This window comes from Pygocentrus nattereri, chromosome 12 (assembly GCF_015220715.1).
Source record: "Pygocentrus nattereri isolate fPygNat1 chromosome 12, fPygNat1.pri, whole genome shotgun sequence".
NCBI classification, from domain to species: domain Eukaryota; kingdom Metazoa; phylum Chordata; class Actinopteri; order Characiformes; family Serrasalmidae; genus Pygocentrus; species Pygocentrus nattereri.
The window spans coordinates 13690024-13709711 of NC_051222.1; the positions used below are offsets into that span (position 1 = coordinate 13690024).

General features: G+C 37.0%; 1 protein-coding gene across 1 annotated transcript; it reads right to left on the reverse strand.

The window, feature by feature from the left end:
- Positions 1-602: 602 nt before the first annotated feature.
- LOC108429871 (T-cell surface antigen CD2-like) lies at positions 603-8979 on the reverse strand. The gene is made up of 5 exons (XM_017701930.2): positions 8662-8979; positions 8123-8413; positions 7647-7889; positions 7008-7169; positions 603-3302 (listed from the first exon to the last, which is right to left on the reverse strand). Exons 1-5 carry the CDS (start codon positions 8723-8725, stop codon positions 3016-3018), a joined length of 1047 nt encoding a protein of 348 aa, XP_017557419.1. The 5' UTR covers positions 8726-8979; the 3' UTR covers positions 603-3015.
- Positions 8980-19688: the final 10709 nt, after the last annotated feature.

A 19688-nucleotide genomic window follows, 5' to 3' on the forward strand; every position in this document is an offset into this window, starting at 1 on the left:
CTTAAAATTAGAAAGGAATGCAAAACAGCAGCATCTTCACCAGTGCTCTCAGACATTTTGGACTCCACGTGATTTTAAGTTGAATGTAAGTTAAAGACAGACTGAGCAGTTACAAACCATTCTATATTGTCAATGTACATAACCATAGCACCCTTTCCAAAAGCTGTACATAGTACATATGGACCCTCTTCACCAAGACAGATTACCTAGCCAATAGGTACCTAGACAAAAGGTCCATCTTGTAAGGTCTTGTAATGGTACTGTATTTCAGTGTGGCTATTAAACGTGGTAATGGAAAACTCTCGAAGCTAAATTTGTCTTTAGGTGAGATGCACTCATCAAAAGATCTCACTAGTATTTTTGGCCACTTCCTGTGGAGGCCCTCTAAGGAAATGAGAAGCAAAACAGAATCCACAAATTAACTAAAAGGTTTAAAGAGGTAGAAAGGACTATATCCATGCATGTCACCTAGTTGTTATTGCTTTTGTTTTTAAACTGAGCAGTTTACTTTCTTTTTTTTTTAAAGGAAATGTTCTCTGTGTGATTGACATGAAACTTGCAACATATCACATTGATTCTAAATATGATATAAGGAGATAAAATGGATGAATGCACTGCATTTATTTAATTCGATTAGAAATTCCCGGGCACCACAAAGACATTATAACATAATAATTCTCATAACATACAGAATGTACTACAATGAAACATTCTTGGCAGCAAAATCTAAGCAGTTAATACATGCTTTTGACAAGGAAAGGTGTATTAAAAATATATTCTTTAATAATATGTAAACACAACTACAAAAATATACATAAAAATGAAAGAGAAATAATTGCAAAAGTTTTTTCTTTAGCAATTCTTTTTGTCATATTATATGTAACTGCAAATCCTTCTCAGTACTGAAATTTATTATGACACATAATTTCTCTTATGAAATAATAAAAGTCATGGCTGTATTGGAATCACTTTGATGCAAAAATGAACTGCTGATGCAAGGTAGTTCAGTTTCATTTGTTATATACAGGGGGTCCTCTGGTTACGACGTTGATCCGTTCCTACGTCCCGTCATAAACCGATTTTCGGTGTAAGTTGGAACATACTACATACTGTACGTAAATACTGTAAGCACTTATCCTATCCTAACACAGCACCCTGCATAATTATCAAAAAACACATTAAGGAAATATAAAATACGTTTAGTAATGAAATGAAACAGTAATAAAAAGCAGTAGGATGCGATCTTTATCTTTTATAATCGTAGCGACAGTCGAACGACTAAGTCCAAGCGACCGGCCAAAGTTTGTCGCTGTTTCCCCCTTTATTGGATCGCTTAACGACATCTAATTTCACTTCCAGGGTGATGGCTTTCCTCTTCTTCGATGCACTGCCATCAGAAGAGTCTGCCTTAAGCTTGGGAGCGTACAATGCGTATTCTTCAACCGCGCATACCAACTATTTCCCACACACGAAGTTTGCGTTTACGACGTTTACAACGTTTACGACGTTTACGGCGCAAAACCACTTAAGTCGAAACAAGGCTTTATATAGTATATGGGAGATGTGTCGTAACCACGAAACATCGTAACTCGGCACTGACGTAACCCGAGGACCTCCTGTAATGGTTAAATCTGTACGGAATATGTAAAAGAGAACATTTTTTCAGATTTATTTGAAGACAATGCTTTGTCTAAAAAACAAAACAAACAAAAAAGGCAATCTGACACAGGAAATGTGCAATGGTTTGGTCAGTACATCACTCTTGTTACTAAACTGAAGAAAAGTCTGATTATTTTGTATTAACTCTGAAGAACAACTATCAGTTGTATCAGTTTTTTTTATTTTTAAAAATGATAATAAAAAGGAATAATAGAAAACATTAATAAAGGAGGATCACAATCAGTGTATTAAACTGAATTGCAGAGTGGTTATTGTATCGATAATAAATACATTTTTGTTTAGTTTGGATGTAAAGAAAGAAACAGGTAAAAATATGATGTTTCTAAGATAAAATTGATTACACTGTGCTGATTTAGATTTTTTGCAATAATGTTACTTTCTTTTCTTAAATCATTCCACTGTGAAAAAAGACTTTATCACAAGGTGCAAGCTTCACATATCTCCCACACACAGGAAATGAGCAAACGGTGCTGAGAAGAAAAAAGCTGACAATGTGTCGTTCAGTAGGTTTTTTCTGTGCTTTTAAACCACATCCCTGAGACTGGGGCGAGGAAGGCAAGCAAGGGCTGTGCATTCAGTTTTGCTTGTGTAAAACGTTCCAGTTATACATCACATGTTCACACAAGCCAAACTCAAAATGCATATGACGTTCAGGTTTGTTGCTTTCAGCAGGACATGTTAAGACCTGCAGTGGCGATGGCATTTCAGATTGTTTGTTCACTTTCAGTTTGTTGGAAATGTGTGTGATTTAAAGTTGTGCAAGTAAAACATCTTAAAATGCCTTTGGTGGATAGTATATAGTATTTCAATGCACACTGTATAAGATATAATTGGACAAAATACAGGATAAAATTGGTAAAATGGTCATAGAAAATTCATTTTTGGTATGTTTTGTTGATTTTCTAATGCGAAATACGCATATATGCATTACAGAGAACAATTTAATGCATTGTTTATTTGCTGAATTTAACATACTGAGTAAAGTGGAAAACTTCAATTGTAGCTTGTGCAAACGTTATGGTACCTTTCATATTTTGTTTTTTCTCTCCAGCATGTTAAACAAATAAACAGAAATTTTGTACTAAACTTTGCAGAAAATGACACATTTAAGTTCAACCCGTGTTATCACTTAGAAAATCAACAAAACATGTAATATTACTGGGAGTGTTAAAACGTTAGTATGTGACTATATGTATGTATGTATATATGGATGTATGTATATGTATGTAAGACACGACTAACACAACTTGCAATTTGCCTCACCTTCACAGAGTCCTCTTCAAATTCCCACAGTTAATACCAGAAATGAATGACTACTATTCCTGGACTACTCTCTCATGGTTGCATGTACAATGGTCCTTGATTCCTTTTGGTGTTTGGAGCTTTTTTTCTAGGTTGGGGTAATGGTGGAGGTGATTCGTCCTCATCGACAGGTGGTGGTGGAGGCCGAACACGCTGTTGGTTCTTGGCTCTGGACTGGGCCTTAGGTGGAGGATCATCCACTTCATAGTTGGAGACTTCAGGATCTTCTTGGGGAACTGGAGGAGCTGGTTGACCCCTAGCGGTTTGCTTTGATCTTTGCGGAGGTGTGTGGAAGTTGTTCAGCCTGAGCTCGTCTTCATCTGCAGTTAAGAATGGAGACAAGAGGTTCACTATTTGTCTTTCATACCTCTCTCACCACATTACATCAAGATCAATGTAACTGGTAGGTAAAAACCTGGACAACACTCAAGTAGTCAAATAGGAGTGACCTTTATCTCTCTTTCCTGTTATAGGACAAGGAAAACAAGAGAAATTTTATAAAACAAATTTATCCTCTGCCTTCAATTACATATAGTGATAGCATGTTAGATAAATGTGCCAAAAGTAGTTCAAAGAATGACAATAAAAATTCTGTTTAAAAGCTTGTAAACATGTATTCTGCACTGACTACTCAAACATCAGCAAATTATCTGCTTATATCCTCTTGCTGGCTCCAGCAGCCCCCCCCGCGCGACCCTGACGGAGAAGCGGCTTAGAGAATGGATGGATGGATATCGTCTTGCTGTGCTGTTCTATGTTTTAGTAGGCTACAGATTACCAGATTATAGGAAACCCTATGACAAAATATGCTGTAGGTGACTCTCTGTCACTTGGAACTGTTTGCTAGGTTTAGGAAAACCATGATATACAAGTTATATTTGAACTGCAGTGGAAGTGAATAATGAAGCAAATTTCACTTCGCATTCTATAAAAATTACTCAAGTGCATCTTTGCTTGGACATGGAAAAGAACTAAATGGAAAGAAACCCAAGAACTGAGAATTCAAATAGGTCTTACAGAACCCATAATCATGTTCTTTTTGAGGACCAAATCAAGTTCTAATCCATTTTTACATAACCATTTACATTTGTTTTTCTTACTGTGCCTTTTGAGTAATTTCTGTTTTCTTTGGCTGTGCATTGCACTTTTTCTAGCATAAAACAGTCCAAATAACTTTATAGCATGAATGGGCGGAGCTAAACAGCTGCAGGCTGAATAGGTGAATAAGTAACACATCATCTACAGAGAACATATTTCTGCACATTTGAATGCGCAATTACTAACTCCTTAAAACAAAATGACGCCTGTGCAAAAGTAATGGGACTTTTTTTTTTTAAATATATGTTAAACCTTTAACTTGAAAGTGTGCAATAAAAGTTGTTCTCTGAAGGGGATATGAACCTATTTTCACTTAGAAAATCTAAATAATCAAACTTTTTCAAAAAAGCTAAGCTTCTAAAAATTCCCTCTTAAAGAAAGTTACTAGATAAACTTATATGCTTCCTGTTGTTGGAGACATAGTTTTACGATAACCTGTGTATTTTTAATTTTGGTTTGTGCATGTCTTTAAAAGGTAATATAGTACGTGAAATTTTTTTTTCAGGTTTAATGTTATTTACCATTATTCATATTATAAATAAAACACAAAAGACATGTAGGTTCATCGATGGCTTTGCATGGTTAATAAAGTGGTTATATTTGCATTATAGATATCACAACCCCTGTTATGAATGAGTCAGTGAGTTTGTCCACACTCCAAATTTCAATGACTGAATTACAGAGTTTTTGCAGAATTGGTGAAATTCACCTTTCGAATGGCAGACTACGTGCTTTTGTGATCTTTTAGTATTGTTTAGGCATCAGATGTTGACATCTGAATGGTTTACTGTCCCAGAGTAGCAGCTTATATTCTGTCTGCTAGTTTAAACAAAATGTAAATTTATGCTGCATTTTGATATGTAAATACCACTTTCAACTCTTTGCCTGATCTCACCTAATCTCACATGGCCAGACATGATCGTGTAGCAAGAATACATGTCTATCATTTAACATCCACATCATTTTGTAGCTCTGCATTTGTATCCAAGTGAGCCCTGCATCTAATCATTTTTGTCTATGGGAAAAAATGCATTCCATAACTAATTTGCCATAATTTAAAAAAATAATAAATAAAATATGCCCCTCCACCATATGAAATTGACCTGTTGACACATTTTCTGCAGTAACTGCTGCATTAAATAATAAGTTGCAAACTAAAATAAGATGTTATGAAGAAATTGAAAATATAACAGCTTTGCAGTTTTACTTTCAAATGAGTCCAAACAGCTGTGTTCTCTTTTATAAAGGGAAACAAACAGGTCACAGTTAACCAAGATGGTGAGGTAGATGGCAGGAAGCTCTGTGACATGGTTAGATATCCAAAAAACATTTGACACACTGGCATTCTAATGAGTCAGCTGAGAGAACACATTTCTATAAAAGTTTTTTTTTTGACGTCCAAAATAGGTGTGGATGGAACATAAAACCTTTGCTCTAATTAAAGTCCTTGAGTACAGAGGGTTTCTTGGAAGTCAGAGTGCTTGTGGATCTACATTTTTTTTGTATATCAGTTATTTGAATTCTGCTTGTTCTTCTTGTGACCACTTCCTTTATGCAGATGATACTGACATTTTGATGTTCCAAAACATGGAGGGCAGAGAGTCAGTGCAAATTATTATGATACAATAATTTACCTAAAGATATTGAAGACATAATTCTGACAGCACCACCCCATGAAAAGTGGCTTTTAAATTTTTTGTCTTCATGGTGTATTAGACAACAAATTAATCTTAGATAATATTGTGCATCAATAGTATTAGAAAAAAAATTGCTCCCATAAATCATTAAGTCCACTTTTTATTTAGTGGCTCCTACACTCTTAAAAAAAAGGCATGTATACAAGTCAAAACCAGAAATTAACAGTAAAAATCTTTAAAATAATAGAATTTTAATTTTCTTTTGTTTAGTGACTCTTACACTGTAAAAAAAATAAAATAAAAATTGGAAAAAATTGGAAAAAAGTCCAACAGCAGGGGTACAAGGCAAAATCTATTAATTACCAGTAAAAGTATTTTTTTTTAATTATGGTAAAAAGCTGTACAATTACAATGCTTTCATTTCTTAGAACTACATGCCTTTTACTGTAATTCAACAGTTTCACTAGTTCAACTAGTTATTCGAAGACACATTTTTAATACCATAAAGATAACAATTAAAATAAATCTGTGAAATGTTTGTCTTTGTGAATTTAGTGTATTTTTGTAAATTAACAACAACAGTGATAAAATACAGCATGGTTTATTTACATGCATTTAATAATTAGATGAGTAGTAATCAACTGTAGATTGTAATTTATTCATATTATAAACATCCGATTCAATGAACAATAAGATTCTAGGTTAAATATTTGTTAATAAACTTGCTTAATATGTAGAACCTTCAGCTTATACAATTTTCCCCCCACTTGTTCTTTATGGGTGTATTTGGGCTCAGAAAGTCAGAAAGTCTGCAGTTAGGGGTTAGAACTTATTGTATGCCTGTATCCTTTGTTTTATTTTTTGACATTTTTATATCCTGCCTGTGATCATATTCTTCTTGAGGTGCATTCAAGTAGATTCCTGATGTAGGTTACTGCATCAAATTAGTTTTGTCCTGATCAATTATTTTAATTAGCAAACTGAAATGTATTTAAGTAAAAATTCAGGTTGTGGTACACTCGCAAGAGTCCTGACAAATTAGTAATATAATTTTACTTTGATTTTTTAATTGCTTAGTTTCATTTTTCCCTTTTTACATTTACCAGCCCATCAGAATCCTATACTAGACATCTGACGCATATACTAATGGCCACACAAAAGCACAAACAACTAGACTCCTTTTGAAGAAACGGTTTGAGAGCCTTTTATATGCAACTTTCATTTATGAATAATGTTTAATAACAGTAGAAAATAGTTGACAGTTGATAATTTGATAAAATCTGAGCTCACCTTGCATTCGTTTCTCTTGTCGTTTACAGCTTTGACACGCACAAGTCACAAGCACAATCAACAAAACCAGTACAAGAAATCCTCCAGTTGCTAGGACTCCAACCATAATCCGAAAGTCAAAGCCAAAGAGCGTCTTGTTTTCCAATGAACTTTCCGATATACCTGTGCAAGTGCAATAACATTTATTCAATGATATACAATCAGTTACTCAGTCAATACATACATGCATACAACATGTAAATATGTGAGAAAAAGAATCAATAGCAAAACATTACATTCGAGCTGAATTAATATAAAGGCTGTGTAACAGATTTAAGTGAATCTTGTACAGTACTGCTCAGTTCATTAGTTGTGATATAGACTGTGAATCAATCAAATATAAAAAAGATGGGTACTTTAAAAACCTGCCACAAAAAAGAATGAAACTTGACATCTTAAATTTGTCGACAGCTTTAGCTGCCTCTAGTGTGTTACATGAATAATATTTGAACTCAATATATAAAGGCATTGGAAAATAATTACTTCATTGGCTTTCATTATGCTTTGGGTTGTACAACAATATCAAGAACCCTAATAAAATCACATTATATGAACATCAAGAGATTTATGTTTAAAATGGCAAAAAACCAACATACTTACATTTTTCAGGTACTGGAACTGTGTCACTTCGATGACTTTTAACTGGTTTCTCCACCACACATTCAAACTGGTCAGTAATCTTTAATTCATTCTTATTTTTCTGGAAGGTTTGTGTATCCTCCTTCATTTTCCCTCCATTACGGTACCAAATGAAGATTTGATCTTTCTTGCTCTGAGTATCACATTTGACAACAACTTTCCCCTTGTCACATGTGATATTCACTCCTGGCTTGGCGAGCATTTCTGATATAAAGAAAGACAGCATTGTGGTCATATTCTAAACTTTTTAAACACCAAGTGATTAAGCATGGAAAAAATACTATGAAAGTGACAATAAATTATATATTATCTACATCTGATGTATTAAAACATAAAATTACTGCATTAGAGATGCAAGTGGAAAATTTCCAAATCTTTGGAAGGTTGTGAAACATCTTTGAAATTGAATTTCAAAAGAGCATTTATAAATGTCTTACCACGAACGCAGAGTTCTTTTTTTCCTGATGCTTTTAAAGTGCCATTTCTTTTATACACTTCAAAAGAATATGTGCCGTCATGTGTCTTGTCTGCATTTTGGATGATAAAGTGCCCTTTTTCATTCACATTTTCCTTCTTTCCTTTCATGATTATTCCCTTATTATTTCTCTTAAATATAACCATTTGATTATGTGTCCACTTTAGCTCATCATCCTTATTCAATGTCTCCAATCCCAGTGAAATTTCTAAATAGTCCCCAACTGTAGCAGTGAGGTCACAAGCATTGCAGTCTGTGGAAAAAGATTGTAGAGGCATTTTACACACTCACACACACAAGATATATTTGGAATGCTTGTTAGAAACTTCAATGTGTGGTCCTTTCTAAAACTTGGGTAGAAAAATTGTCATTTTCTTTTGGACCTAAAGACTATCTCATACTCCCAAATTTAGATCCCGCAACAATGTATAATCAACACATCAACACAAATTCAGACACAATACACTAGAATGACTTTAAAACAAAGAAATCACAACTTACCTTCAATGTGGAAAACAACCAGGCCGCAGAGAAATAACAGTGTAACACCACCTTTGAAGTTCATTGTTCTTCTAAAGCGTTTCACAGACAAATGGAGGAAACAGTTTCAGTTTCCTGTATTTGAATTGGAGGATGCCTGTAAATGCAATGCGTAGATTTTGTCCTCAGCTCTCTGCTGCCTCCACTAAATATGGTAGCTTTACACCTGGCTTGTCTTATCTGACAGACCTTACATAAATGAGTGCAGTGTTTTACTGATAATGGCATTCTCCTTTCCTATCTCCCCTTCTAATTTTTGTTTTAATATGATGGAATCCATGTGAAAATAAGTGGATTCACATACTGGCATGTTACGTGCCGGTGTTGCACGTATGTTTTTTCTTCTTCTTTTTTTTCTCCCCCAACTAGATCACGTGCCGCTGTGCGCATGATGGATTATTGTGGACCTTGGATGCTTGGTTGTGCTTCTTTCTCCTCTCCACCAATCGGAGTGGCTGATTCCTGCTGTGGGACGGGCCTTGGCGGATAAAAGGATTCAACTGTGGCCGGTTATGGGAAGAGCATTTAGCATAAGTCTCTCTCTCTCTCTCTCCCCCTCCCTCTCTCCCCCTCCCTCCCTCTCTCTATCTGTCTCACCCCCTCCCCCTCTCCCTCCCTCTCTCCCCCTCCCTCTCTCCCTCTCTCCCCCTCCCTCCCTCTCTCTATCTATCTGTCTCACCCCCTCCCCCTCTCCCTCCCTCTCTCCCCCTCCCTCTCTCCCCCTCCCTCTCTCCCTCTCTCCCCCTCCCTCTCTCCCTCTCTCCCCCTCTCCCCCTCCCTCCCTCTCCAGCGCGAGGTGTGGACAGGCAAGTTGGGCGTACATGTACATTCATTATAGTCTGCTATTGTTTAGACACATTAGGTAAGGGGCGAGTGCCACCCGCTGTATTTTGGGACAGGATTAGATTTATGGTTAGGTAGGTTAGATTTGTTTTTTTTGTTTGTTTTATTTCTTTGGCATCGTCCACCTTTGTGGTTGGTTGGGCTCTATTAATTAATGTTTTGTATATTGAATGGTTTATTCTTTTTCTTTTCTTTTGATTTACATTTTAGTTAGTTTTAGTTGATTTTTGTCTGTACTTAAGTGATGCTCCTGTATCGTACATTCTCCAGTGGGAAGCAAAGTAAAAGTTCTCATGCAAACGTCACTACTGTGTACTGGTGCCCTTCCCTTCCATCTCTCATTACATGCCATGTTATTTTGTTATTTCCCCTCTCCTCCCCCTAGCTACATCTGAGGGGAACGTAACATGGCACATGACCAGAAATTTCAAAGCAATCTATGTTCCGACTCTCACCTATGGTCATGACCTTTGGGTAGTGACCGAAAGAACGAGATCGCAGGTACAAGGAGCTGAAATGTGTTTTCTCCGCAGGGTCGCTGGGCTAGGGTGAGAAGCTCGGCGGTGAGAGGCTCGGAGTAGAGCCGCTGCTCCTCCACGTTGAGAGAAGCCAGTTGATGTTGTTTGGGTATCTCTTTGCTTAGGCTGCTGCGCCTGCGACCCAGACTCGGATAAGCGGATGACGATGGATGGATGGATGGATGGATGGATGCTTGCAGGCTTACTCTAGCTGTCCCATAACACATTGCATTACTGAACAAATCAAAGCAAATCTGTTGCTTTGCAAAGCAAATCACTGCCAATGACAGTGGGATAATTCAAACATTTTACTTCATAATGAAGTCTTTGTAAACAATGTTGAGCTTGAATTAAGCTCAAAATTAGAATGCACTTGAGTGCATGGAAATGAGCCCTATGCTTTCTGTTTGTTAGTGAGCAGGTAGAGAGGTTAATTGATGTGTAGCTTGCCTTGTAGGTCCAGTCCAAAAGTAAAAAAGCAAACTACAGATACCAAACATGCTTTGGCTGCTTGGCTACATTGTGGGGGATCGTGTGAATTCGATTTTTTTTCTTCTTAGAACAGCCCCACTGTCTTCCTAAGATAGCCAGAAGGGGTCACAAGGGGTCAACAATTTGTGTTCCCTTGGGTATGACTAGACCATACCAACATTAATTGCTAAAATATGGCCATTTTACATGCTTACATGGTTACACAGCCCATTCACTAGATTCCAGAGGGCCTCCAAGATAGAATGTAAAAAATTATTTGCCAGTACAAAAAAAACCAATACTTACTGCCTGAAAAATAATTAACTGTATATACTGGCCACTGAATGAAGTGCACCTCCTTTTATTTACAATCTTTGTCCATTTTGTCAGCTCCACTTACCATGTAGGTGCACTTTATAGTGCTACAATTATAGACTGGAGTCCATCTGTTACTCCACTTTGTTAGCCCATTTTCACCCTGTTGGACCACAGAGCAGGTATTATGTGGATGGTGGATCATTCTCAGCACTGCTATGACACTTACACAGTGGTGGTGGTGTTTTAGTGTGTGTGCCATGGTCTGAGTGGATCAGACACAACAGTGCTGCTGGAGTTTTTAAACAACACAGTGTTACTGCTGGACTGAGAATAGTCCACCAATCAAAAATATTCAGCCAACAGCATCCTGTGGGCAGCGTCCTGTGACCACTGATGAAGTACTAGAGGATGACCAACAGAAACTGTGCAGCAACAGATGAGCTACTGCTCTACATCTACAAGGTGGACACACTGTTAAAACTCCAACAGCATGGTTGTATCTGATCCAAACATACCAGTGATGACATATTGTACCATATTCTTTACTAACTTTTCATCATTGTTTTTTTATTAATATCCATAGCTTTCTAAACCGCTGCTATAATACTTTAAGTGTCCCAAGTCATATATAAACTCTGTACAGCCACAATTTATAGTTAACAGATAAACTGTAAACCTTTAATTTTCAAACTTGCATAGATTTAAAAGTAAATACTTTTGTAACTGAACTCATGTATAAATATGAGGACTCAATATTTCACCACAGGTATTTCTACATTCACTCAGTTACATGATTTTTGCACTTTGTTGCATTGGTTTTGGTGAAACAGCAAACTTACAGTTTTGTTAAACTTTATAACACATGTAATTATTAGAAAATGAGAAGGAGAATTAATTTAATTAGTTAAATCTTCAATGACATCATATTATATATCATGACATTGAGCAGCCAAAAAAATGTAATGTGCTGCTATTATAACAAAAAAAATAAATATGTGAATATAATGAATACTGAATAGTAATAGTACATATAAGTTAACACATCCTCTACAGAAAACTAACATACAAAAAAGATTTAAACATAAAACGTGGTCTGTGCAAGTTTTGGCACATTCTAAATTCATATTTTTCTATAATGTTAACCTCAGAAAATAAATCTAACCTGCACAATAGAAAGTAATCTGCAGAAAATGCTATGTTTGAGTCTTCTATGTAGAGCAAAGGTTCCCAGTTCCAGTCCTGATGACCTAACACTACACACATTTTTGTGTTTTGTCTCATCAAGCTCACCTAACCCATTAAATACCTAACAGTCTTGACCAGAACCAAATATTATGTTTTATACAACTGACAGAAGAAAGGATCAATGTTTATTTAAAACATTTATCAAAATGTCAAATACATACACACATTCATCTCTATGTTCAACTGCCTTCACTGCTCAGGTGAGTCATTACCTGACCATATTCTTTAGGCTCGTATAGTGCAGCATTACAGTAACAGAAAACACACCGAGCATTTACAGTTCTTACTTAAATGTTGTAAGACAAAAAGAAAACGGTCTCAAAATGGTTTGGAAACAATTATTCAAACAAAAAAAATGCAAATGCCAACAATACGATAGAGGAGGGTATTCATCTGAACATCACTTAAGAACATGTATACCTTACATCAACTTTAATAATGTTAAATGGTGTTTGCTAACTTTAACATAGCTTTCACTATCATTGAGCAAAAACATCTGTCTGGTAAATCATGTGATACTCTAGATGAGTTCAGTCTTATCCGCATTGGGCAGGAGTGGCTGCAAGATTTTCATTCCCAACAAGCTGAAACTCACTTGATTGGACATTTTTAAATCAGTTGTTCTCAGTCTGCAAATAATTGATCATGTGTGCACCTAGTGCTCCTACCGGTTTAGAATGAAAACCTCCACACCACCCTTTCAGGATAAAACTGGACATCCCTACTCTAAACTAGACTAACCTTAGTCTAGGGTTACAACACTCCACCCATTTGTGCAGAGGGGCTGATAACTTGATGAGTCTGATGAGCACAGGTCACAGTTGCTGTCACACTCATCTTATCATGTTATTAATGTATGCACTGCAGCTTGACACTGCTAAAAAACAGGGTGCATCCTGGACTTAAATCCTGTTCCCCTGTTTTAAAGTTTTGAGCTTCCCCAAGTATGCCAAGCTCCATGACAGGATACACCTGAAGATGAGATACCATAATGCCCTAGGCTACGTCATGTGGTTATCAGTTTGCTTGCTTTTTGTCTTTGTCCTATTATCTCACATTTTTTCTTTCCAGACTGAGAACATAAGAACCCTTGCTAAGCCATGCTGAACAGGCCTAAAGGCTCTTAGACAGCTCTAATTATTTGTGGGTATTTGAATAAATGTAAGACACTATATAGCCTAACCCCAGGGCAGCACGGTGGCACAGAGAGTAGCGCTGTCGCCTCATGGCAAGAAGAACCAGGGTCTTTTCTGTATGGAGTTTGCATGTTCCCGCTGTGTCTGCATGGGTTTCCTCCCACAGTCCAAAGACATGCAGTCATACCAACTAGACATGGTAAACTGCTCCTAGGTGTGAGTGTTTGAGTGAACGTGTATGTCTGTCTGCCCTGCGATAGGCTCTGGCACCCCCGCGACCCAGAAGGAGAAGAGGCTTAGAAGATATATGTGTGTGTGTGTGTGTGTGTGTGTGTGTGTGTGTGTGTGTGTGTATAATGAGCTGAATTTCTATTAGGGATAAAGTGGCAAATTCAAGTTCATGAATTCAATGAACATGACATTTTGTGTTGGCATATTGTGACCACTTTTGGACAACGTTCCAAAGATTTTCAGCAAGTGCATTCAGTTCGGCATAATGTGCGGCATACTCCAAGAGAATGGCATAGGCTTGGACGCTTGACCCGTACACTGAAGTCAAAGTCTTTGTTATGCTGTGGAGGCATTTTGCTGGTAGGATTTGGGTACACTTGTCTTCTTAAATGGCAGGGTCACTACAAAGGTATTCATCCCAATCTCTTTCAGGATGACAGTGGCCCCACCTGCAAAGCCAGAGTCAGTCACTTGATGGCAGCCAACTGTACAACAATATTTCATCTGTTAAAACGGGTGGAGAATGTAACGATAATAATGATTGTATTTCCAATGTGAGTCACCTTCATGTGGACTTATATAAACCTTTGGATTAAAGCGGGCAGTCTGCAATTTAACACCCTTTGTTTTGTTTATCAAATCTACTTTCGATAAACGGAGTACAGAGGCAAAGCCTTGTATAAGCAACACAGATGTGTGCTGATGATGCTGTAGCTTTTTATGATATTTAGTATATGTAACTGCTCTTTTGCCTTAATTCTATACTTCAACTGGAATGTTAGAATTAGCATTTTAATTTTTTTTTCTTCCTCCCTGGAAGAATTTGTTCCCATATTAGTTATTGAGCTCAGTCTTTAGGCATAAGCCATTTTCTTGTGTAATCAACCAAATCAAATCATGCTTGCTTCTTCTATTCATAGTCACCTTCTCCCAGGCTCCGCGAGAACATCTCATGTTGCTGTGAGTGAATGTGAAGTATGAGAGAATAGGAAAAATACCATTTGATTTACCCTTTCATATTTCAAACCAATATATCCTGCTCTTCATTTCTACTCTTCCACTCTAAATAAGACATCCCAAGAATTTTGAAAGAGCGGAGTTCTACTCAGTTCCTTAACTAAGATATAAGAGGAGAGATGTAGAATCGGGATTAAACAGTGTTAAGTGTTAGATCTCATGATCAATTAAACCTACAGAAACAGGCTATGGCACATCTGACCCAAAGTTCATAACCGTCTCCTGAATATCCAAAGTACAGATGCATGGGCGACATCTGAGACTTATGTTAGGGAGATAAGCCGTCTCAGTCAAACATATAGTAAGTATACAACTTACGTTTAACAAATAATCTATATTGATCAAAGTATGAACGATGTACCTTAGGCTGGGCGTACACTACACGCCTTTCAAAATCTTAACGGTTTTCTAAAACAGAGGGCATCACAAACATAAGGTCGGTTTGCCACAGAGTTGTGAATCTTTTTGTCGCGAGGGCGCTCACACTAGACGGCGCGGCAAAGAGGGAGTATAACACATAACGGGTTTGGGCTGCGAATAAAAACTCAAACTCCCAGATCTCCTCAGAGATCACATGATACAAACAGAGCTCAACTTACCGGACCGGACCTGGGGTTTAATATGGGGTTGAGAAACTCTGATATTACTGGAGAAATGCTTCACTGCAAACTGGCAGCTGAGCTGAAATTGTAAAGAGCGTGCTTTGCCGTCTGGATCCAAGCATTATAAACACGATAACGGCTCGTATCTGCCTGCATTTTACACGCTGCTCCTCTGTCTCCGCGCTCCGCTGCTCAGGCGCGTCTCTTCGCCTGTCTCCCAGCTCTTCTAGCTCTCTGATTGGCTGTTGGTCGACTCGTTAAGTGGATATCTGAACTTCTCACGCTCGGTAAGTTCACTCGTTTCTCCTCTCGCGCTACAAGAAAGGCAGCTCTGTATGCGTCTCCTTTCTGGGAAATCTGTAGCAACGGCAAACAAACGCCTGGTCCGCTTCAGTTCCAGAAGTATTCTTTCCACGTCATTTTCCTGAAACGGGTCACGGATTTGTGAATTTGTTTTGTCCAGTGCACAAAAATTCAATTCCGTGTAGTGACCCATAACACAGTCAGCATCTGATCCAGTCACTGTGGCTTTGTCGCTGTAAATGAGGAGAGTGGTTGAGATAAACCATAAACCATAAAGACTTTGAAGTCAAGTTAAACACATTTGTTAACATGACCCAGTCGCGCTGTCCTACTGCGCATGCGTTCCTCTGAAACCGGCGGAGTGAAAGTGCGGGTGTAAATCTGCGGTTCTGCAGTCAAACCCAGAGAACTTTTAAGTGGAGAACTGCCGCTCCGTAATGATTTCCGGTTTTCTCAAACACTAGAGGGCGCTCTGAGCCAGTCCACAATGAATGGGTCCATATGGAGCGTTTGAGTAAAATCATAGTTTATAAATGCTGAAGCGTTTTAAATGTAAAAGAATACATTCGCTTTCTGAACACCGACTAGCATTAAACATTTTAACACCACTGTTTTATTCTTAAGAGCTTTTAAGCTCGAATTATAGGAGTTTAAAACGCGCCTCATGTACACTATATTGCCTTCACACGCATATGAAATTGAGTGAGATCCTATTCTTAATCCATAGGGTTTAATATGATGTCGACCCACCCTTTGCAGCTATAACAGCTTCAACAATTCTGGGAAGGCTTTCCGCAAGGTTTAGGTGTGTGTTTATGGGAATTTTAGATCATTCTTCAAGAAGCGTATTTGTGAGGTCAGCAGTGGTGGACAGTAACTAAGTAAATGTAATTCGTTACTGTACTTAAGTCGTTTTTTTTTTCGTGTATCTGTACTTTACTTAAGTATTTCCATTTTGGGTGACTTTTTACTTTCACTCCACTACATTTCAAAGTCAAATATCTCACTTTTTACTCCACTACATTTTGAGAAATCTGTCGTTCCTTTTGGTTTATGTGTGTATAAAAACATGTCACAACAAAAGAAGTGCAAAGCAAGAACACCAATCAGGGCACAGCGGTCACTTTGTTCTGAGCTTGTTTTGAACTGTTGGTCATACTGACCCAGTGCAGCACACGGTTCAACGTCAGCGCAGCAGCGTAAAAATTTGGGAGCAAATGAATGATGGAACTAACCTAACTTTGTGTAAATAGACCACAATATAGAAATATGTCCACACATGCAGTCGTGACTGGCATGTTTCCCTTTTTCTGAATTCATACAAACACTTTCATTTTATAGTAAATTAGTTTCTGTTAGTTTATGTTTATGAACAGAGGCCTACAGATCAACATAGTAAAGGAAAACTTATTTGTGATCCTGAGTTTAAAGCAAGTTTCTATTCAACTTGTAACTAATTTACAAAGTAATTTTAAACTGAAAATCTGCTTGTTTGTAAAACTGATTTCAGAGCCACTCGGTTCTCCCTGATGGAAACTGTTTGCCTTCAGTGTTTTATGCTTATGATAAATTTAATAGACATCAGCGTCACTAATTAATGACATTCTATTAAAAGACTGGTTTACCAAGAGAGACGCTGGAGGACTTTCACCTAAAATGAGTTCATGAAGCGAGTCTTGTTACAAAAATGACAACAGGACATTAAAGTCATAATTAATCTTTTAGTACTTTTACTTTTGATACTTAAGTACATTTGAAATCAAATACTTTTGTACTTTTACTTAAGTTGAGGTCTAGAGTAAGGACTTCTACTTTTAATGGAGTAATATTTTACCTTGGGTATCTCTACTTTAACTCAAGTACATGATTTGTGTACTTCGTCCACCTTTGGAGGTCAGACACACTGGAACTAAGGGGCAGAGCCCAACTCATGAAAAACAACCCCACACCATAATCTCCTGTTGAATATGGCATAATTTAAACATCGTGCCTGTAGTGTGTTTGATAGAACATTGCACTGCATGAAAACATATCACATCAGAACAATCTGTATACATAGCAGATAGTTTTGGCAAATGTCAGTATTGCATAATTAAAGTAAATTGAAAATGGGAAAAATGCCCCCTTTGCCAGAAGCCCCCTGTATTTTAACTGTGAAGTGGATATGTACGGCTTTTCATGACCTCAATGCTTTTTATGTGCTTATGTATGTGTTTCATTTCTGCTTTGTTCTGAATAAAGAGAGCATTCTAAAGCATAATTTATGGCCTCACCTAACTCTTCTTCTGATTGATGCCATAATGTTTTATGTTTTACCTTATGATCGTAATGTTTTTTGTTTGTTTGTTTGTTTGTTTTTTTGCGGTAAATATATGCTCATCCCAAATTTGATGCATGCACCACATTCCAAAAAAGCTGGGACAAGAGCATATTGCATGTTTAATGTTGTGTTACATCAACCTTTCCTTTTAACAAAACTTATTATAACTTATTACTTATTCAAGCATTGAAACTAAAACAAACAGACTGAGTTTTTAAAGGAAAATAGTGCTATTTAAGGGGTCGAAGGTCACAGACATTCAGTTGTAGTTTTCGGCCTTATCCTTTATGCACAGATATTTCTCCAGACCCTCTGAATATTTGAATGTTTTTATGCATTGTAAAGGGAAAAACACCTTAAATCCTTGCAGTCGCTTGATTAGGAATGTTATTTTTAAACTTTTGGATTTTTCCTGACACGTTTTAGCAAAGTGGTGAGCTTCAACCCATCATCGCTCATAAAACCCTTGGCCTTTCCTGCATGCTTCCAAGCATGACTGCATCACCTGTTTAAGAAGTTTTTTGAATGTTTCACAGTGTTTTTAGTCTTGGATTATGTTACAGTGATCCATTTCAGAATAAGCGTATATTGACAAAAAAGTTCCTAAAACATTAAATATTGTGTCTTTGTACCATTTTCAGTGAAATGTTTGCATTTTACCTCCTATCCCAACTTTTTTGGAATTGGGTTTGTACTGCTGTTTGTGTCTGATTGGTAAAGAAGTGTCTGGTGACCTGGGCCAATGGTCTTCACCAGCCTGTAAGAGTAACAGTACCAATAACTTATTTTGAAATATTGCAAATGTAACCTGTTTCTGTTTTTTTTGTCCACCACCAGTTTTGGCCTCAGAATGTTGTTGCCCTGTCTTTTCTTGTATCTGTTATATCTGTGAAGTGCATCTCGAGGTAAATATGTTCCTGCTACCTTTGAGCTGAAAGATGGCAGTGTTGAGCTACTGAAGACCCGAGCTGCCTAACAATCTTGCAGTAGAATGAAACTGTAATAACCATTTGGTGTAAAAACACATGACTACAATCATGTCAAATCTTTTCTTTTATAGAATTTAGGAATTAATCACAGCTTAAACCAAAATGTTAACTTAATCCTAAAGCACAGTCCACAGCCTACACAAAACTCTGTGCTGGAAACCTACAATTGTTTAGCATTACATCCTTTAGCAGCAGACATCTTACCTTACATTAAACCAAATCAAATCAGTGCATAGCTATAACTGTCTTCAGTGTACGTGATGGTCAACATTTTCACATTGTTTTTGTCTTTTTTCCACATTGCAGTTTTATTGTAAACACGCATACCAAGATAATCGTCATGTGTTTGAAAGATATCAATGTGTCTGTGTGTTCTGTATTACAGAGCATTATTTTATGTGGAGTAAAAGATTTTTTTCTATGAACCAGACTGGTTTAATCCATTTGTGAGCTTAGTTAGGTCCAAAGTCTTGTTGCTTAGCTTAAACTAGGTTACATCACACCTTGAACTCAGAGGAACATATGGACAAAAGCCAAGAGTGGTTAATAATTTACCTCTTCCGGCACAGATTTACACTAACTACTGTTTCACTGAATTGATTACAAACCTGATTTCTTGACAATACATGTGATTACACATGTGATTCTGACAATACCTATGATCACTAGTAATGATCACATAAGAAGCAGAACTAGTTATGTTTAATTTCAGTAATGCTGATTAATCGTGGGTGAATTTATATATGATAAGCCATACTTTATTCAGCTATTTACACTGAGACAGTACATTAAAACCTTACACCACCATTTAAAGATTTTGGGTAGTGTATCACTTGTCATTTTAATGTGTTGTTATTCAAAACTGAACAATGTAGATTGAGATACCAGAAGGTATTTGATGTTTTGTTCAATAGTGCAAGTTTTTTGGGAACATCAGGAAGTTATTAAATACTGGATATTCTAGACATGTCCACTATGTCTTCATTATTCTTCAT